We start from the raw sequence: 22,871 nt of genomic DNA, 5'->3' as shown, positions 1-22,871 counted from the left end.
AGAACTTATCCAATCCTTTTTTAAACACAGCTATACTAACTGCACTAACCACATGCTCTGGCAACAAATTCCAAAGTTTAATTGTGCGTTGAGTAAAAAAGAACTTTCTCTGATTAGTTTTAAATGTGCTCCATGCTAACTTCATGGAGTGCCCCCTAGTCTTTCTATTATCCGAAAGAGTAAATAACCGATTCACATCTATCCGTTCTAGACCTCTCATAATTGTGTTTTTATTAAAGATGTTTCCCTAATATTTTAGGCTTAATTCCCCATCCCTTCCATGAAGGTTGGGGGAAGGGAATTAAATTGCCCCCAGATCTCTTCCAGTGATAACAAGGTTGTTTTCCTGAGATCCTCACAAATCCCAGTCAATAGGCATACTGTATTATAAGTTTGTTTTAGTATAGAGCCCGCTTTTCCTCTGTCCATGTTGCGGCCCCGACTGCCTCCCCCACGATCGGGGCCAGGGCCACTTACCTCCGGACCGCGGAGAGGAACGCCAGGGTCCCAGCCTGGTGGGCCGCATGGCTGCGGCGTCTCCACGTGGAGAACGCCGTCGAGCCTGTCGGTAGCTCCGCCCCCCTCGCGCGAGATCAGGCCATTTAAAGGTCCAGCACCTGGAAGTGCTGGACAGCCCCCTAGATGACGTCAGACGCCGGCAGAGTATTTAAGCCGGCGTCTGACTCAGGAAATTTGCCTTGCAACGAGGTCTCTCTCTGAGAGTCTAGTTGGCGTCCTGTTCCTGCTTTCTGCTGGTTCCTGGTTCCTGGTCTTCCTGTGCCTGTTCCAGTTCCTGCTCCAGCTGATCCTTCTGCTGATTTCCTGGTTCCTGACTCCGGTTTGCTCCTGACACTCCCTGCTTGCTGCCAGCCCTGACCTCGGACCTGCTTCTTACTTTATCTGCTCCAGCCTTGTAAGTCCCAAGGGCCCAGATCCCTACGGGCCCCTCCTGGGGGGCATCCAGGGTCCTGGGTGAAGTCCTTCCAGATCCGCCGGCTTGAGACCGCCTAAGTCCCAGTGGTCCAGATCCCTACGGGCTCCTCCTGGGGGGATCTAGGATCTCCAGGGCGAAGCCGCCGCCAGGCCCTCAGCTGGATTCCGCCTCCCAGTCTGTCAAAGGAATGCTCCTTTTCACCAGGCCGGCCCAAGGGTCCACTGTTTCTCCCAGTTGCAACAGTCCATACTAGAAAGGTGGTGAGCTAGGGGGTTCTTTGCCATCAAAAGGAAGCTAAGCTTCAGAGTCCTACTGCTGATGCTATCAAAACCAGGTTTTCAGTGAAGCAAATAGCACTCACTACACAGTTTTGTTGTTCCATAGAATAGAAGTTACTGAAATATAGGATCTTCAATGATAATCTCATATACAGTGCATCCTTTGAGAGAGAAATCCATACTTGACTGGAAATTTACCTACTTTAATTCCCTCTCCAACAAGAAATTAATAAGACACTTCTGTCGGCATTTTTCAGATCAATGACCTTATCTTTCAAGATCCCAACCCCCTGACTATTGTTGCTGACTTACAGTGAAATATCACTTCACAAACAAATAATGGCAAAGTCCTAAACTGTAGAACTTTGACTGAAAGAGGGATTTGTATTGGAAATATACTGAAAGACAGTTTTAGCACAGAAACAGATCCTCAACCTGAATGACAAGAGGAGTCATAGCCCTTGAGTACCAGGTTTTCTGAGTACACAAAAAAGCAGAATGCCCAAGTAGTATTATGAAAACATATCAAGTGCAAGCTCTTCTATCCTGTTTGCATATCCGCTTTGTGGTTAAGAGGAGGGGGTAGTCTCTTTTAGTTGGTTAAAAAAACAAACAACTGGTCATGAACATAGCAGAGCTGAATCATTGAATAATGAGCAAACTATGAGCCTGGTTAAGCTAGAAACCCAAGCAAAGAAGACCCTTCCACTGAAGAAAACAGCCTTGACATTAGCTATGCAAGTCCTACAGGATAATGTGGACCCTTGTAACTAATCAGGAGGTAATATCAGGTCCCCCAGAAAGGTATAGACCCCCATGGATGATCAGGAGGTGACATGGTATCCAAAGGAGGACACAGGACCCCAGAATCTGATCAGGAGATGGTGCTGGATGCCTCAGGAAGGCATGGACCCCAGCTGCAGATTCTGAGGTAGAGTTGGGTCTGCCAGGTGGGAGTGGATCCCAATGATTGATTGTGAGGTGATATCAGGTCCCCCAGGAGGACACATACCCTAGCAGTAAACTGAGGTTTCCCAGCATGTGGACCCAGCAGCAGATCTGGAGGTAGAGTTGGGTCCCCCAAGAGAGTGTGGACCCCAGTGGCGGATAAAGAGTTTGAGTTTGGTTCCCTAGGATGTCATGGATCCATCAGTAGAGCAGAAGGGAGGAGACACAGCAGCAGCAGCAATCTGGATATGATGGTTCCTCCCCTTATGACCAGCAGTACCCAACAGCATAGCTGCATTTTTTGATATGGGCGAGACATGGGGTACAGTGGGAAAGAAAAAGAAGGGAAGGGCAACTATTGGCTCAAAGGGAATTCCAGAGGTTCTTTCTCTTCTATATGGTGGTATTTTTGCAGGGGCTAACACCGCCAAGTAGCTAAAAGTGCCAGTTGATACCTTGTAGAAATTATATGTAGTTTTGTAGTCTGAGACTAATGCCCACAAATTAGAAAAATATTCACTTTGATATTTTGCAGAAATCTATATAGTCATACAGTCTAATTAAACTTTTACCTATTTTTTTTTTATTAATACATTTTTTATTTTTAAATTTCAGTTAATTACATGATATATTCTCATATAGAACACGGTACATATATTCATAACATACATATAATCCAGGTATACTTATAATAGTCACATTTAACATTGCCAAGAATATATATACCTAAATATAAGCAATATGAGGAGCATATACATAAAGAGCGAAATAAAGTAATCCCATATTAGTAACAAGATAGGAGAAGCTGCCTTTCTTCATTCTATGTCGATCCCTCTCTGGGGGTACTTTGTGAATGACCAGTCAGAAAACCGCTGAGCTGTTCAGGTTAAAAAAATACGTAGTTATTATTCAAATATCTGATACAACATTTACTAGGATATTTCAATACGTATCGGGCCCCCAGAGAGGAGAGAGGAGGAATACTTTGGATATTTCAGAATTACTGGAACTATGTATAGATTCCAAAATTAGAGAAAGGAAATTCATGTTGGTCTCTTTTGCATTCATTTCAGACCATAATCATGTATTAAAACTATTTCTTAGAAATAGGTTAGCCAAGTTTTATGGAGCCCAAATATGGGTATATCCAGACGTAGTCAAGTCTACACAAATTCGTAGAAAAGAATTCTTAGTTATGAGAGAGAGAGTTCTAAGCATGGGGGCCCGATACTTATTCAAACTTTTACCTATTTCTAAATACTGCCACTCCTGTTTATAGTGAAGGGAGAGAAATTCCATCCAATAACATCTTCTCCAGTTGTGGCCACCAAGCAAAAAGGACCAATCAATTCCATTTCAAAATGGCGCCGATCGGCGCCATTTTGAGTACTGGCAACTGATGGCCGGAGTGCAGGAGGTCACTCCCGGACCCCCGCTGGGCTTTTGGCAAGTCTTGTGGGGGTCAGGAGGGTCCCCCAAGACTTGCCAAAAGTCCCTGGTGGTCCAGCAGGGGTCTGGGAGCAACCTCCTGCCCTCGGACCGTTGGCTGCCAGTAATCAAAATGGCGCCGATAGCCTTTGCCCATACTATGTCACAGGGGCTACCGGTGCCATTGGTCAGCCCCTGTCACATGGTAGGAGCACAAGATGGCACCATGGCCATGTGACAGGGGCTGACCAATGGCACCAGTAGCCCCTGTGACATAGTAGGTCAAAGGCTATTGGTGCCATTTTGAAACCAGCTCCGAGGGTGTGAGTGCAGGGAATTGCTCCCAGACCCCCCGCTGGACCACCAGGGAGTTTTGGTAAGTCTTATTGGGGGGGGGGTCAGGAGGGTGGGGGGTTTATTTAAATTGGTTTCTTTAGGCGGCCGAATAATTCAGCAAAGATTTGTGTATTCGTGGGGAATCGCGATACGTTTCGCTTCCCCACGAATACAACGAATATGGCCACATCCATTGCGGATTGCCAATACGTAGGGACCGAATGTACACCCCTATAAGATTCCTGTCTCTTCTTATGTAGGAGTACTATCAGATTGGAGGCTGTGTGCATCACTGGAGACTTTCAAGCAGCCACTTGGTCATTGAAGGAGGGCTCTTCCCAAGTCTGGCAGGCCAGCTGTGACTGTGGAAAGGACCGCATTCCCTACCCCTAACCTCTCTGAACAGCAGTTAGATGGGCATTGGTCCTGATCCCAATCATAAATAAACATAGCAAATGGAGTAACATTCAGATACATTTAGCAATAACAAAAGAGTTCATTTTATTGTGGTCTAACTAATGCACATATGTATCCTTTTTGTAATCGACATTATGTTTTCATCTTCACATTTGCTTCATAGAAAATTTATAGAAATGGGCTTCATTGATGAAAAAAGAATAGCTATATGGGGATGGGTAAGTATATTAATACTATGTTGTTTATGAATGAATATTGTTTACATGGGTGGGCACGCAAAAAAGTTTCACTTCATTTTTTGTCTTTTTTGTTTTGTTTTTGGTTTATTATGTTTTCTTTAGTTGAAACAAATAAAAATAAAACTGAAAGAAAAAAAAATAGGAAATGACAGAAAAAGAAAAAAGAAATGGTTCCTGCCAAGCCTCTTCCCTCCCAGCATCGCTGCAACAAAAAACCTTAGGGAAGGTCCAAAAAAACAAACCGGAAACTGATCCAATATTACAGTAGTGACCAAAAAAAGAGGATCAGTGCACCCCAGAAGTTCTTTAATCTGCACAGAACATCATAAAAAGCCCGACTCAGGCCGAGTTTCGCTCTTTGAGCTGCTTCAGGGCTATTACATTTAATGCCGGTGGTGGTCTCCATACAGCAGTTCAGCTTCTCTGAGTATGCGCCACAATTTTAATGTTAGCGCAGTCACTTCTCAGAGTACCTGAACTGCTGTATGGAGACCACCACCGGCATTAAATGTAATAGCCCCTGAAGCAGCTCAAAGAGTGAAACTCGGCCTGAGTCGGGCTTTTTATGATGTTCTGTGCAGAATAAAGAACTCCTGGTGTTCACTGATCCCCTTTTTTTTGGTCGCTACATAAAACCTTAGATCTTCCCCATCCATCCAACCTCCCCATAGGTATTGTAGCAATCCAAATGGGGCAAGAGTGATCCATAGTTGCTCCTGCCCTACTGGGTGCCTTTTTCAATATGGGTTCAGCAGGACCTGAGGCTGATGCCAGTCTGCTCTATGGCCATGCGGCAGATAGCCATGAAAAAAAATCAAAATGGCACTAGCCTCAGGGCTGACCAGCGCCATTTTGCAGCTGGGTCCAAGTGGGGCAGGAGTGGCTCCTCCCATTTGGACTGCTCAGCCTCACCAAGTGGGTAAGCTGCTGCCTGAGGAATGGGGGAAACTGGAAAAGTATGTGTGTGTGTGTGTGGGGGGGGGGGGGTGGATGTGGAGGGGGGAATACATTAAAAAATTACAGTGGCTTTTATTTTTTGCTGTCTTTCTGAAACAAAATTCAATGAAAAACAAATTTCTCCCGGGTTGTTTTTTTTTGTTTTATTCTCCAATGAAACAATCTGTGAGATTTTCATTGCATTTTTCATTTAATTTGAAAACTAATGCGCATACCCCGTATCTTTAACCTTTTTTCTCAAAGCCATTTTTAAAAAGTTTTCCCCTAGGTTTCCCTTAAGTGTTTCTAAACATTTTGGTAAAATTTTAAAAGAGGCTTGAGCATAAGCTCAATAATGGAAGCAAAACAGCCTTGTTCCACAGCACATGTCATGAGGAAGGGTGTTGCCCGTGTGGATTTTCCCAGAGACAGGAAGAAATCAGAAATCATAACTTAAAACCAGAAAAAGGGGTTTAAAAACCCTCATTACAGAAAACCACTAGTCTGCACTGCTCACTTTGTTGCCTAAAATTCCTGATCCTGTCATTAACTTTTAATTGAGGATTTCTTTGGGCTTCTGATAGAGATATCTGTTTCATTTGAAGTCTGAATCTCAGAGATGTCAGTTTGTGTAACAGTTAATAGGGATGTGAATCGTGTCCTCGATCGTCTTAACGATCGATTTCGGCTGGGAGGGGGAGGGAATCGTATTGTTGCCGTTTGGGGGGGTAAAATATCGTGAAAAATCGTGAAAAATCTAAAAATCTAAAAATCGCAAAACCGGCACATTAAAACCCCCTAAAACCCACCCCCGACCCTTTAAATTAAATCCCCCACCCTCCCGAACCCCCCCCAAATGAGTTAAATAACCTGCGGGTCCAGCGGCGGTCCGGAACGGCAGCGGTCCGGAACGGGCTCCTGCTCCTGAATCTTGTTGTCTTCAGCCGGCGCCATTTTCCAAAATGGCGCCGAAAAATGGCGGCGGCCATAGACGAACACGATTGGACGGCAGGAGGTCCTTCCGGACCCCCGCTGGACTTTTGGCAAGTCTCGTGGGGGTCAGGAGGCCCCCCACAAGCTGGCCAAAAGTTCCTGGAGGTCCAGCGGGGGTCAGGGAGCGATTTCCCGCCGCGAATCGTTTTCGTACGGAAAATGGCGCCGGCCATACGTGTATGGCCGGCGCCATTTTCCATACGGAAAATGGCGCCGGCAGGAGATCGACTGCAGGAGGTCGTTCAGCGAGGGTTCCGGCGCCTCGCTGAACGACCTCCTGCAGTCGATCTCCTGCCGGCGCCATTTTCCGTACGAAAACGATTCGCAGCGGGAAATCGCTCCCTGACCCCCGCTGGACCTCCAGGAACTTTTGGCCAGCTTGTGGGGGGCCTTCTGACCCCCACGAGACTTGCCAAAAGTCCAGCGGGGGTCCGGAAGGACCTCCTGCCATCCAATCGTGTTCATCTATGGCCGCCGCCATTTTTCGGCGCCATTTTGGAAAATGGCGCCGGCTGAAGACAACAAGATTCAGGAGCAGGAGCCCGTTCCGGACCGCTGCCGTTCCGGACCGCCGCTGGACCCGCAGGTTATTTAACTCATTTGGGGGGGGGTTCGGGAGGGTGGGGGATTTAATTTAAAGGGTCGGGGGTGGGTTTTAGGGGGTTTTAGTGTGCCGGCTCACGATTCTAATGATTTATAACGATAAATCGTTAGAATCTCTATTGTATTGTGTTCCATAACGGTTTAAGACGATATTAAAATTATCGGACGATAATTTTAATCGTCCTAAAACGATTCACATGCCTAACAGTTAATCACGAGATGTTATAGCTTAAAGACCCGAGAAAGGAAGTTTAAATCAGAGGTGACCTAACTCTTTCCAAGATCTTCTGATCAACCCAACCTGCTTTACTAACAAGCTGCTAAATTGTGAAAATAACTAAAGGAATTACGTAATAAAAGTCATTTTATTATTTTCTGTAGTAGTTTCCAAGTATTGTAAATTCTGTGTTGGAACTTTGATTGACAGCTGTATTGACCAAGAGAGCTATTTCAGTCCAGCAACTATGAAAATGAGAAAGAGTACTTTGTAGCATTAAGCAAAAAAGAAGTTCCACCCAGAAATAATTCAGCCTGTTTTCCAGAAACTATATCCGCAATTCAGGCAAACAGTATATGTGGTTCCAAAAACCACTACTCCTGTTAGAATCCACATATCCCCCTTGACATATCCTCCAAATGTGATGTCACTTGTACACCAAGCAGATAAATTATTAAGGGAATGCATAGAAACACACAAAGACGTGATAATCTCATAAGTCTTCTTTCCTTTTGGAAAGTAGGCCACAAGAAGGATAAATGAAATCCATAAAACAGAAACGACTAAAAAAAAATCATGAAAAAAAATTCTCTATCATGTAATTCTCTTTCTCAAGACGTTCCTGTAGAAGGTAAGAGGTCACCCTCAGAAGATACAGGGTAGGGAAAACTGGCTACAACTCCAGAATCGGGATTCTCTAATGCAGGAGCAACAGAGCTGCAAGACCCAAGGAGATCAATTTACATAGTAAAAGTCCACACATGGGAAGTGCTGCTCCAAAACCAAGTGTTTACTGAAAAAAATAGTAAAATTGTGGAAAAACAAATAATTCAACTTCCAGAATTATAGTATGTCACAATACACAGGCCAGAGAAGGAAAAAAATATAAAACAGAACAATAGTGTAGCTCCCACGTATCCCTTCTGGCTTCCCTTACCCCCAAGACTCTTCCAGAGTCATTAAGCTCCTCACTTTTTCCTTTGTACTTGTAGGTAGTGCAGTCCTTCAACAAAGGTTCCACTCATCTTTTCTTGAGATGGACGTCCTCTAAAGGTTGTACCCAAAGAGTATTTACCAACTTCTTTTGCACACAAACAGAAATCAACTAACAGCTGTGAAATTCCTAGAACACCACAAGAGAGCCTGTATCATAAAAGGTTTTTTGAAGGGTGAGCTTTCCTTCCTTAGAGAGAAAAAAGTTGGGAGGGGCTCTCCTACTCATACAAAAAGTAGAAATAGAAAGGAAACAAGTCCACTATGTCTTGTGGAAAAATAAGTGGTCTTTTCATTGGAAAAACATAAAAGAAGTTGGAGAAACTTCTCCAGAGGACTGGCTAGCACTCATGCTGCCTCTCTCTATTCCTCCAGAGCGTTGACTCCCTCTAGTGCTCGTGGAGAGACCTGTACAGTTTACGAATGGAGAAGAAACAAAGAAGATCGGTGTATCAAGGGACTTTTATTAGAACTTGCCCTAAAGTCCCTTGATACACCGATCTTCTTTGTTTCTTCACTACTCAGCAGTATTGGATAGGCTTCCGCTTTGTTTTTCAGGTCCATCTAGTTTACGGATGGAGACACACCCTTTTGGGGCTGGACTATGATAATCATTCACAAAATAACTCCACTCCTATCTAATGGTAAAGTTTAATAGGCTTTATGGTCAAAAAGAAACTTAAAAGGATAACTTTAAAGTAGTAGCATATGCACCCATATTTGCATGTGGAAAACTACTATGCATATATGATATGAGCAAATTATAAAATATATGCAAATATACCCTGCAGCTTGCATGTGTGTGTACAAAAAATGTGCAAATACATAACAACATAAGAATAGAAGAAATTGCCATACTGGATCAGACCAAGAATCCATCAAGCCCAGCATCCTGTTTCCAACAGTGGTCAATCCAGGCTACAAGAACCTGGAAAATACCCAAAAACTAAGTAGATCCCATGCTACTGACATCAGTAATAGCTGTGGCTATTCCCTAGGTCATCTTGATTAATAGCAGTTAATGGACTTCTCCAAGAACTTATCCAAATCTTTTTTAAGCCCAGCTACACTAACTGCGCTAACCACATCCTCTAGCAACAAATTCCATAGCTTAATTGTGTATTGAGTGAAAAATAATTTTCTACAATTAGTTTTAAATGTGCTATTTGCTAACTTCATGGAGTGCCCCTAGTTCTTCTGTTATCTGAAAGAGTAAATTAACAGATTCACATTTACCCATTCTAGACCTCTCATGATTTTATAGACCTCTATCATATACTTCCTCAGCTATCTCCTCTCCAAGCTGAATAGCCCTAATCTCTTTAGCCTTTCATCATAGGGGAGCCATTCCATCCCCTTTATCATTTTGGTCGCTCTTCTCTGTACCTTCTCCAATGCAACTATATCTTTTTTGAGATGCGGTGACCAGAAATGTACACAGTACTCAAAGTACAGTCTCTCTATGGAGCGATACAGAGGCATTATGACATTTTCCATTTTATTTACCATTCCCTTCTTAATAATTCCTAACATTCTGTTTGCTTTTTTGACTGCCGCAGCACACTGAGCCTATGATTTTAATGTATTATCCACTATGATACCTAGATCTTTTTCCTAGGTGGTAGTTCCTAATAGGGAATCTAACATCATGTAACTATAGCATGGGTTATTTTTCCCTATATGCATTACCTTGCACTTGTCCGCATTAAATTTCATCTGCCATTTGGATGCCCAATCTTCCAGTCTCGCAAGGACCTCCTGCAATTTATCATAATCTGCTTGAGATTTAACTACTCTGAACAATTTTGTATTTATTTATTTATTTATTTATTTATTTAATTTTTATAGACCGAAGTTCTTGTAGGAACTACAAATCAATCCGGTTTACATACAACTTTTAAATGCCCAAAAAGAGTAGTCAAATTTGATTACCTCACTCGTCGTATTCCTTTTCAGATCATTTATAAATATATTGAAAAGCACCGGTCCAACTACAGATCCCTGAGGCACTCTACTGTTTACTCCTTTCCACTGAGAAAATTGACCATTTAATCCCACTCTCTGTTTCCTGTCTTTAATCCACAAAAGGACATTGCCTCATATCCCATGACTTTTAGTTTTCTTAGAAGCCACTCATGAGGGACTTCGTCAAACACCTTCTGAAAATCCAAGTACACTACATCTACTGGTTCACCTTTATCCACATGTTTATTAACCCCTTCAAAAAAATGAAGCAGATTTGTGAGGCAGTATTTCCTTTGGATAAATCCATGCTGACCTTGTTCCATATTGCACTTTTTTGAATAAGTTCCAATCTATCCATCTAAATAGCAGCTTTGCCACTGCTTATTAAAAGCGCTACTTATCCTGCTTCTTAAGATAGCTGGATAAGTCTTGAATCGTTCTACTTATCCATATAATTAGCTCTTTTTTGAGACTTTTCTGTCCATCTTACATGGATAAGTAACTCTGTTTGAGACATCCATCTTTTATTCAGATAATTATTCAGAAGTTCTCCGGCTAAGTGGCAGCAAAGCCACTACTTAGCTGGATACGTCAGAACTTATCCAGCTAAATGGCGTGCAACTACTATACCTACGTATTTTTACTTCTAAATATAAAAATATATGCATGGAGATTTTACTCATGTAACATACATGTATTTACCGCCCGTAAGTTGGGATTTACGCTTGTAAGTTGGGAGATTTTCTAACATGGCAATGAAATTACCAGTGTTACCAATTAGTCTATCAGTTTGCCTAGTCGAAGTGCAGGTCATTGAGATCCCCCTGACTCTTTGGCCTTAACTTCCCCAATTTCACCCAGACCTCCCACCAAGTCAGTATTTCACTTTCAAGATGTTTACAATCACTTAATCCAGATAAAGAGCACATGTAAATATACCCGCATGAACTGTCAAATCTACATATGTAAATATCTTATAAAATAGCAGCTTACACATGTAAATGTTGGCCCCCAACCAGGAATGCCCCTGGACCACCTCTTTTTTATACATGTAAGCTGGCTTGCGTTGTAGATTTCTAAAATAGCATATACGCGAGTATGTGCTATTTACATGTGTATATACTGATTTTATGTGTGCAACTTGTGAAAATTCACCTTTAAATATGTACAATGACAAAACAGGCATACTAATGTACAAAAAATACCGTATATTCAAATAAACAGTGATAAAGTATAGCAAAGTCTTTTACTTTCCCCAGACATTGGCAACTGGCCTACACAAGAAATGTATCAGTTACTGCTTACAGTTTCAGGTGTGATGTACATTCATGATTGCTAAAGTATTTTTCTTTTCTTATTTCTAGGTTGTAGAAATCAATTTTCTTGTAAAGAATAAAATAAATGAGTGGGATTTGAGCCTTTAAAAACAAAAAGTTCAAATTGCAAACAATACCATAGTATTTGAGTAATGTCCGGTTGCTTTATGTCCGGGATGGCATAGAGTCCAACAGGATAACCATCCTGCATGAGACTAAATACAAAATTGAATCTTTATGGGCAGAAATCCCTTGTGTGTCAGGGAAGACTACAGTGATAGGGGTATACTACCGTCCACCTGGTCAAGATGGTGAGATGGACAGTGAAATGCTAAGAGAAATTAGGGAAGCTATCCAAATTGGTAGTGCAGTAATAATGGGAGACTTCAATTACCCCAATATAGACTGGGTAAATGTATCATCGGGTCACACTAGAGAGATAACATTCCTGGATGGAATAAATGATAGCTTTATGGAGCAATTGGTTCAGGAACCGACGAGAGAGGGAGCAATTTTAGATCTAATTCTCAGTGGAGCACAGGACTTGGTGAGAGAGGTAACGGTGGTGGGGCCGCTTGGCAATAGTGATCATAATATGATCAAATTTGATTTAATGACTGGAAAAGGAACAGTGTGCAAATCCAAGGCTCTCGTGCTAAACTTTCAAAAGGGAAACTTTGATAAAATGAGAAAAATTGTTAGAAAAAAACTGAAAGGAGCAGCTACAAAAGTAAAAAAATGTCCAAGAGGCGTGGTCATTGTTAAAAAATACCATTCTAGAAGCACAGTCCAGATGTATTCCACACATTAAGAAAGGTGGAAAGAAGGCAAAACGATTACCGGCATGGTTAAAAGGGGATGTGAAAGAAGCTATTTTAGCCAAAAGATCTTCATTCAAAAATTGGAAGAAGGATCCAACAGAAGAAAATAGGATAAAGCATAAACATTGGCAAGTTAAATGTAAGACATTGACAAGACAGGCTAAGAGAGAATTTGAAAAGAAGTTGGCTGTAGAGGCAAAAACTCACAGTAAAAACTTTTAAAAATATATCCGAAGCAGAAAGCCTGTGAGGCAGTTGGACCGTTAGATGATCGAGGGGTTAAAGGGGCACTTAGAGAAGATAAGGCCATCGCGGAAAGATTAAATGATTTCTTTGCTTCGGTGTTTACTGAAGAGGATGTTGGGGAGGTACCCGTAATGGAGAAGGTTTTCATGGGTAATGATTCAGATGGACTGAATCAAATCACGGTGAACCTAGAAGATGTGGTAGGCCTGATTGACAAACTGAAGAGTAGTAAATCACCTGGACCGGATGGTATACAACCCAGAGTTCTAAAGGAACTAAAAAATGAAATTTCAGACCTATTAGTAAAAATTTGTAACTTATCATTAAAATCATCCATTGTACCTGAAGACTGGAGGATAGCAAATGTAACCCCAATATTTAAAAAGGGCTCCAGGGGCGATCCGGGAAACTACAGACCGGTTAGCCTGACTTCAGTGCCAGGAAAAATAGTGGAAAGTGTTCTAAACATCAAAATCACAGAACATATAGAAAGACATGGTTTAATGGAACAAAGTCAGCATGGCTTTACCCAGGGCAAGTCTTGCCTCACAAATCTACTTCACTTTTTTGAAGGAGTTAATAAACATGTGGATAAAGGTGAACCGGTAGATATAGTATACTTGGATTTTCAGAAGGCGTTTGACAAAGTTCCTCATGAGAGGCTTCTAGGAAAAGTAAAAAGTCATGGGATAGGTGGCGATGTCCTTTCGTGGATTGCAAACTGGTTAAAAGACAGGAAACAGAGAGTAGGATTAAATGGGCAATTTTCTCAGTGGAAGGGAGTGGACAGTGGAGTGCCTCAGGGATCTGTATTGGGACCCTTACTGTTCAATATATTTATAAATGATCTGGAAAGAAATACGACGAGTGAGATAATCAGATTTGCAGATGACACAAAATTGTTCAGAGTAGTTAAATCACAAGCAGATTGTGATAAATTGCAGGAAGACCTTGTGAGACTGGAAAATTGGGCATCCAAATGGCAGATGAAATTTAATGTGGATAAGTGCAAGGTGATGCATATAGGGAAAAATAACCCATGCTATAATTACACAATGTTGGGTTCCATATTAGGTGCTACAACCCAAGAAAGAGATCTAGGTGTCATAGTGGATAACACATTGAAATCGTCGGTTCAGTGTGCTGCGGTAGTCAAAAAAGCAAACAGAATGTTGGGAATTATTGGAAAAGGAATGATGAATAAAACGGAAAATGTCATAATGCCTGTGTACCGCTCCATGGTGAGACCGCACCTTGAATACTGTGTACAATTCTGGTCGCCGCATCTCAAAAAAGATATAATTGCGATGGAGAAGGTACAGAGAAGGGCTACCAAAATGATAAGGGGAATGGAACAACTCCCCTATGAGGAAAGACTAAAGAGGTTAGGACTTTTCAGCTTGGAGAAGAGACGACTGAGGGGGGATATGATAGAGGTGTTTAAAATCATGAGAGGTCTAGAACGGGTAGATGTGAATCGGTTATTTACTCTTTCGGATAATAGAAAGACTAGGGGGCACTCCATGAAGTTAGCATGGGGCACATTTAAAACTAATTGGAGAAAGTTCTTTTTTACTCAACGCACAATTAAACTCTGGAATTTGTTGCCAGAGAATGTGGTTCGTGCAGTTAGTATAGCTGTGTTTAAAAAAGGATTGGATAAGTTCTTGGAGGAGAAGTCCATTACCTGCTATTAAGTTCACTTAGAGAATAGCCACTGCCATTAGCAATGGTTACATGGAATAGACTTAGTTTTTGGGTACTTGCCAGGTTGTTATGGCCTGGATTGGCCACTGTTGGAAACAGGATGCTGGGCTTGATGGACCCTTGGTCTGACCCAGTATGGCATGTTCTTATGTTCTTATGTTCTTATGCTTACCACCATGTCAGAATGGTTAACTGTTATTGAACTCTAGGGTTTTGCTGTAGCTGAGCCACAACAATTAGGGCAGAAGCAATATCCCTGTGGGAAAAAAACAGGTCTCATGATTGAGGGCCCGCTTTCCTAATTCTCTCCAGTCCAACTCTCCTGGGCACGCGTTGCAGTAAGCTAATGAGTCTCTGCATTAAAAAGGAGGCACTAGGGGAAATTGTGCGTCCCTAGTGCCTCCTCGCATTGGGTGCCAAGGAGAAGTGGCTGTGTGCGGGTTAGGAAAACAGAGGCTCACGGGTTAGAAAAATGGGTGCTAGTAAATTGAGTGACCATTTTCCTAACCTAACTGCTGTCAAGACACTTTTTCTCGTTGTTGCTTTCTGTGGTTCCTCTGACTTAATATCACCATGGTATTAAGGTGGAGGAGTCATAGAAAAGCAGTGTTTTCTGCTTTCCTGTTAAACTTTTGGGGCTCCTCAAGACTTAACACCAGCTCCAGAACTGGCGTTAAGTATTGCGGGTTAAAATGTGCGCATTGGGTGCACGGTTATTTTTTCAAAACTAGGTACTAGTTAATTGCCTCACCAGCATGGCATTTTACATGTGATGAGCACTATTAGCTATGCGCTGGTTTGGACATGTGTTTTGGATGCACTGATCTTATTGCATCAGGGGTTATGGATGTGCATCCAAAACATGCATCCAACCATGGGTTGACCTGTATTGCATTGGCCTGATGGTGAAGCTGTTCTAGCATTGTTCTCCTCTAGTTTTCCAAATCAAACCATGCCAGTTAGTACACAGATCCCTTGGTGGTCTAATTTAAGGAAAGCATTATTTCTTCCAGAACAACATATATTTACCCAGTACAATCTTCCATGTTTTTTTGCTGCACCTTCTGGATTTGGCTTTCTGACTCTATTGCTCATTTACTGGCTAATTTTAAAAGGAATGTGCGTGCACTCATAAATGTGCGTATTGGCGGGTGAGTGGAGATATGCTGCAATTTTATATTGTGCTCACAAGTACGCGCATATCATTTAAAATCCCTCTGCCGTGCATATGTGTGCATGTAATCTTAAGAGGCGGCTCGAGTAAATGTCCCACACGTACTTCCGCTAGGACTTTAGTGGCTTTTACACGCATATGCAGGCAGATTTTAAAACATGCTCGCGCGAGGGAAAAACCAGTTTTTCCAATTAGTCCACCAGTTTGTCCAGTTGATATTGAGGTCTTCAAGACTCTCTGGTTCTTAATTCTGTAAGCCCCCAACTTAACCCCGAACCTTCACACTGTGCTGAAAGCCCTAAAACATGAGATCTCTAGACTTGCTCCTCATCAGGACCAGAAGTAAAGTTACATGGACACACGCCATGTTCAGCTTTTTTTAAATTTGGAATTACACGCATAAGTCTTATCCCTGCCCCAGAATGCTCATTCTCCACCCCTTTCTCATCCTCTTATTCTTGACCCGTGCACAGGTATGTATGCACGTACGTCACAGCTTCTTAAAATTCCCGTTTCTTTTGCAAGGGCTGCAATTGCACATATGTGGACGTTTTGCACAAACAACGCTTTATAAATCTATCTCTTAGCCTGGTTTCCAAGAGGCAGACTGGTCTTCTAAAATCATCACATATGTATGTATGTAGGGGCAGGCAGATGGAGAGGTGGGTTCTCTATCTTTGGCTTTGCCTATCTGTGTAACATCTACTAATATCTTTTGACCATTCATCCAAATTCAAATTTCTGTCACAGAGTACCATGTGGCCACAGTCTCACACTTTTCATGTGTCCTCCATTCCCTCGATACTTAGAATCCCTTCTTCTTTTTTATTTTGATAGGGAAATAGATCGGCTCAGTTCATTTGAAATCTTGGAGTAGGTAAGAGCACATGGTACTTGGAGAGGTGCCATGCCATTGGCTGACATTGAGAATTTTGAAAATTGTCTTGACATCGGATATTAGTCAGAACTCTATGCAAATTTCTGGACCAGACAATGAAATGTTCACACATCTCCTTGTGACTATTCCTTTCAAATTTGCAGGTTTTCAACTCTGGGTGTTTATCTTATGTGCCAGATTAGTATTTCATATTTAAGCTCTCATTGTGTCCTGTAAAAATCTGTTAGGCAGTAAAGTACCCCACTGAAACATTGCCTCGACTTATTTCCAGCTTGCAAAATATCTGTTTATTATTACCCATGGCTTCCTGCTGTCAGCTAGATTTTAGTTTCATGTGCCAGTTTTCCATTTCTGCACCATAAACCATTAACCTTAAATGTAAAAAAAATCAAGTGTAGCATATGATATAGTAATTATTCTGCATTCTTTGTCAACCCTGCTCAGGAAAGCTTCAAAAGATTTTAGCAAGTTAGTGAAGCATGGCTTTCCTTTCAAAAAATCTCTTTCTAACTTGTTCCATCCTTTTCCCTTATAGTTATTAGGAGAGTGCCTAATGGTATTCTGATGTGTCACTAAACTATTTTCTGTAATATAATTGTATTTACTTTGGGGCATATTTACTAGAGTTAATAACAAGTTTGACTCTTAAAATGCATTAAATCTGCATTAATATGCATAATATGTAAAGAAACTGATAAAGAAACCAAGGTTTAAAGTTATAATGCAAACAAAATATTGACGATTTGCATCCCATACAAATACATGGAAAAAAGTTCATTAATATTAAAATCACAAATTGCTTTAAACAATGCAATTTGCGGAAATCTTTATGGGTAAAAGGGAGCATCATTTGGAAAATTAAAGTCAGAGGGGCAGGAACAATTGGAGATCACTCCTGTTCAGAACCCTATCAAGGTCCTTCATATGGGGTAGGCAAGTATGGAGATGGTTACGGCAGTTAGTGTACCTGGGTTTAAAAAAGGTTTGGATAAGTTCCTAGAGGAAAAATCCATAAACTGCTATTAATTAATAAGCAATATTAGCTTGAGATCTATTTACCAGTAATGTTTGGGTTCTTGCCAGGTACTTGTGTCTTGGACTGGCCACTTTTGGAAACAGGATGCTGGGCTTGAATGACCCTTGATCTGACCCAGTATGGCATATCTTATATTCTTATGTTCTTATAAGAAGACCTGCCAGAGAGTGTATGTGTGGGGATTCTGGGAGCTGAAGACTTTTGTTTTGTTAGGGGGGAGGTCATGTTCTGGGAGAGTGTTGTTGCTTGGGATGAAGATTTGGAAGATTGATGCTCTGGTGGGCATTGTTGCTGAGTTGGGGGGGGGGGGGGATGATAGTGTCTTGAGGACATGGAAGTTTAATTCAGGTTAGCAATGGTCCTTTAAGAAGTGAGGTGATGATGGTGGAGGTTTGCATTACCATGGCTAGTAATGCTGATGCTATACTGGCAACAGGAATGCAGGTCTGTTCCCACCACTAGTAATATCCTCATCATATTAGTTATGGAAACTGCTTAACATAGTATTTACTAAGGATTTAAGGCTGCTAGTAAATACATTGTTAACATTGTCGCACTAATGAACATTTAAAACAATGCATTAACATGCGTTTTTATTGCGGACATGGACCCTTGGGCCAAGACAGAGTTGATGCACCTTGCAGGGAGGAGCCCTGTAGGTCCCTCCAGTAGGCAGGTAGACTGGGACGAGGCAGAGGCCCAAATGGAGCTTCACCTTTACCAGCACTTGAGCCTTCAGGTGAGGGGCCGGCAGGTCTTAGGAGGGGGCCGCTTTGGATAGTGGAGATTCTTTGACGTAGCAGGATCAGAGCAGTCTGGGATCGAGTGTATCCTAAGACAGGCTGTGATCAGAGGCAGGCAGAGTTCAAGGATGTCCAGTGCTTTGGATATGTTGGGGATTACTGCAGCAGTGACACCAGTAACAATTGCTCAATGAATAATATTTTGTACGAATGTCCAAACAATTCAGCATTCAAAACAATTTCTACACCATAGAAAGTAGTGAATGGTGACACTTCAAGCATAAGCCACTATAGGAGCTTCATAACACCCGTACATGCTATTTATTGCATGAAATGCCCGGGTCATGTTTAATCATTGGTCCTCTCTAGTGTCCTAAATAAACATAATTTTTAAAAAAAATTTTTAATGCAAAATAAAAGCAGTTACTTCCCTTTCTTGGTAGGAAGCAGCAGCAGCAATAGGAATAAAGTTGCATTGCACCCATTGATCAATTTGGATGTGGCGACCTCACTCTGAATAGAGACGCTGACACTCTTGTGAAGTTCATCCCTGATGCAGTCTTCTTTCGAAACATGACGTTATGTCGGGTGCAATGCAACTTTATTCCTATTGCTGCCGCTGCTTTCAACCAACAAAGGGAAGTAAATGCTTTTATTTTGCATTAAAAAATTCTAAAAAAAAATGTTTATTTAGGAGCACTAGAGACTAGGACCAATGATTAAACATGACCTGGGTATTTCATGCACATACAGGTGTTATGAAGCTCCTATAGTGACTTATGCTTGAAGTGTCACCATTCACTACTTTCTATGGTGTAGAAATTGTTTTGCATTGTTTTGAATTCTGAATTATTTGGACATTAGTACAAAATATTATTCATTGAGCAGTTGTCACTGGTGCCACTGCTGCAGTAATCCCCAACATATCCAAAGTACTACGAGTGATTTCCAACCATTTACAGCAATTGGCAGTGTATATATATTATACATTGATGTTTCCAGAATAAGACTAGAGCAAACTCCATGAAACCAACAGGTAGCAGATCTAAAACAAATTGTAGAACATATTTTTTTTACTCAATACACAATCAAGCTGTAGAATTTTCTACTGAAGGATTGGTTCAAGGCATCTTGAATAGTTGGGATTGAAAAGAATTTGGAGAAATTCCTCCTAGAAAAAGTCTATAAACAATTATTATCCAGGTAGACTTGGGAAAGCTACTGCTGATTAGGGATGTGAATCGTTTTTTGACGATTTAAAATATCATCCGATATATTTTAAATCGTCAAAAAATCGTTAGGGCCACGATACAATACCAATTCCCCTGATTTATCGTTAAAAATCGTAAATCGGGGGAAGGGGGAGGGCAGGAAAACCGGCACACTAAAACCCCCTAAAACCCACCCCCGACCCTTTAAATTAAATCCCCCACCCTCCCGAACCCCCCCCCCCAATGCTTTAAATTACCTGGGGATCTGGCGGTGGTCCAGAACGGCGGCGGTCTGGAACGGCCCCCTCAATAGAATCGTGTTGTCTTCAGCCGGCGCCATTTTTCAAAATGGCCGCCGCAAAATGGCGGCGGCCATGGACAAAAACGATTCAACGGAGGAGGTCGTTCTGGACCCCCGCTGGACTTTTGGCAAGTCTTGTGGGGGTCAGGAGGCCCCCCCAAGCTGGCCAAAAGTTTCCTGGGAGTCCAGCGGGGTTCCGGGAGCGCTTTCTTGCCGCGAATCGTTTTCGTACGGAAAATGGCGCCAGCCATACGCGTATGGCGCCGGCAGGAGATCGACTGCAGGAGGTCGTTCAGCGGGGGTTCCGGACCGCCGCTGAATGACCTCCTGCACTCGATCTCCTGCCGGCGCCATTTTCCGTACGAAAACGATTCGCGGCAAGAAATCGCTCCCGGAACCCCGCTGGACTCCCAGGAAACTTTTGGCCAGCTTGGGGGGGCCTCCTGACCCCCACAAGACTTGCCAAAAGTCCAGCAGGGGTCCGGAACGACCTCCTCCGTCGAATCGTTTTTGTCTATGGCCGCCGCCATTTTGCGGTGGCCATTTTGAAAAATGGCGCCGGCTGAAGACAACACGATTCTATTGAGGGGGCCGTTCCGGACCACCGCCGTTCTGGACCACCGCTGGATCCCCAGGTAATTTAAAGCATTGGGGGGGGTTCGGGAGGGTGGGGGATTTAATTTAAAGGGTTGGGGTGGGTTTTAGGGGGGTTTAGTGTGCCGGCTCACGATTTTAACGATTCTTCACGATAGTTTACACACCCAAACGGCAACAATACGATTCCCTCCCCCTCCCAGCCGAAATCGATCATTAAGACGATCGAGGACACGATTCACATCTCTACTGCTGATACCTGTGAATGAGCAACAAAAAATGGATCTACTCTGGGATCTGCTGGGTACTTATGACTCAGACTGACCACTGTCAAAGACAGGCTGCTGAGCTCAGTGGACCAATGGTCTGATCCAGCATGGCATTTCTTCTTAGGTCTTCCATATCATTTATTTCTTTATTTAAAAGGTTTTTATATACCGCATATACACACACAAAGTGGAACTAGGTGGTTTACAATTAAAAGGAACATACATATTACCTTGTGAAGCTGGATAACCTTCAGTTGTTTGTCTCAACTAGACATTTTCTTCCTCAAAATACTGCTGTTCTTCAATATTTAAATATTTTGTTTTTTCTACAGTCAGATGCTACATATAATAAATTATATTTCCAAAGTACATTATAGCAAATCTTTCTCATTTAGTAGGACTGAAAAGAGATTAAAAGTAGTCAGTTTATGTTTAGTAGATTTTGGGGGTAATTCTCAAGGGGATTTTTGTGGGCAAGAATGTATTCCCCTACTGAAAAAAACACTGAAAATTCTCCTTCTCCCATCTACCCCATGTGGGGAAAAGTACATGTGCTATCCACAGCGCAGGTAGTTTTCTTGAACGGGAAGAGGAGTGAACTGGACCTGGTAAAGTATGCACGGAGATTTCATTTTTTAAATTCCTGTGCGTTCTTTTCTCTGCAAAGTATAATGGGCAAAGAATCCCTATGGGATTGACCTATGGCAGGATTTACAAAAGGATTTCTCTGCTGATATAATATATATAAATATTCATTATTTCATTGCTGTCATTGTGGGATGTTGTAATACAAAATAATCTATGATGTCATTTTTATGTAATGATGGTGAAAAAGGGTGATGAGTTGCTTGGGAGACCATTAATCTGAATTATTTTTAACTTTTGTATTACAAGCATAACATTACTTTAAGACCGCTTTTCCTCATGAATACTTACATATTTACCACTTCTGAACTACTCTATAGAATATAGTTTTCAGGAAACTCTGAAATTACCTTTATTTAACTATTTGGATGAATACAAAATGGTTGTGTTTTTATTTTTTTACTTTTTTGCACAAGTGTATTATGTCATCTGTTGCATAGCCTTTCTTCTATAGAAAATAATGAACATCAGTTTGGAAATATATCAAAGGACCTCTAATATGTTTGCTTTGTACAAGTACAATGCATTAAATAGAAACATGTCTGCAGAAATACCTTGTAAATTGTTTATTTCTGATATGGCATGAACTAGAGAATAAATTAAGAGTAAGGAAATACTGGAGTGGTGACAGATGATTACTGTAGCATTAACTATTATATAAAAACTAATCGAGTTTGGTCTTTATTCAAAGACAGACAATGGTGTAATTCAAATAGTATAAAACATAGGGAGTATAACTTTAAAACATGCATGCACTCCCCATATACATGTATATTTGGGTGCACGTAAAACTGCTCCAGTATTTTATAACCTGCACATTTGTAATATACGCAGGTTATAAAATGTGCGTCAATGTACCTGGGAATATGTGCACACATGTAAAAATCATACAAATACATTTTTGTTCTATCTGGATAAATTACAAGTTATCCAGCAAATTAATGGCACTTATCCAGATATGTACTAATTCATCCAACTAAGTAGCGTCAAAACGGCTACTTAACTGGATACATCTCAAAACCTTACATATCCAGTTAAGTCAGATAGACGGAGAAGTAGCACTTTTTAGACTTATCCAGCTAGCTGGCTAGCGTTTTAGGATGTATTCTGCTAAAGTGAGGGGTTTAGACAGGGCCGGGCGGGTGGGTTAGGTAGGGGAAGGGAGGGGAAGGTTAGGGGAGGGCAAAGGAAAGTTCCCTTCGAGGCCGCTCCGATTTCGGAGTGGCCTCGGAGGGAACGGAGGTAGGCTGCGCGGCTCGGCACGCGCCGGCTATATGGAATCGATAGCCTTGCGCGCGCCGATCCCGGATTTTAGCGGATATGCGCGGCTACGCGCGTATCTACTAAAATCCAGCGTACTTTTGTTGGCGCCTGGAGCGCCAACAAAAGTACGCCTATTCGCGGTATTTGAAAATCTACCCCTAAGTGAACTTAATAGCAGGTAATGGACTTCTCCTCCAAGAACTTATCCAATCCTTTTTTAAACACAGCTATACTAACTGCACTAACCACATCCTCTGGCAAAAAATTCCAGAGTTTAATTGTGCATTGAGTAAAAAAGAACTTTCTCCGATTAGTTTTAAATGTGCCCCATGCTAACTTCATGGAGTGCCCCCTAGTCTT

General features: G+C 41.9%; 1 protein-coding gene across 3 annotated transcripts in view; it reads left to right on the top strand.

Moving 5' to 3' along the window:
- Nucleotides 1-22,871, top strand: part of FAP (fibroblast activation protein alpha) — a 257,755-nt gene that overhangs the window by 202,441 nt on the left and 32,443 nt on the right. For all 3 annotated transcript variants that reach the window (XM_029605610.1, XM_029605611.1, XM_029605612.1), the window contains one exon: nucleotides 4,505-4,559. In XM_029605610.1, coding sequence (XP_029461470.1) covers nucleotides 4,505-4,559 — 55 coding nt within the window. The remainder of the gene's footprint in view (nucleotides 1-4,504; nucleotides 4,560-22,871) is intronic.

This window comes from Rhinatrema bivittatum, chromosome 6 (assembly GCF_901001135.1).
Source record: "Rhinatrema bivittatum chromosome 6, aRhiBiv1.1, whole genome shotgun sequence".
Taxonomy (NCBI): Eukaryota; Metazoa; Chordata; class Amphibia; order Gymnophiona; family Rhinatrematidae; genus Rhinatrema; species Rhinatrema bivittatum.
The sequence above is the reverse complement of the archived record's forward strand: the minus strand, read 5'-3'. Positions and strand labels throughout refer to the sequence as shown.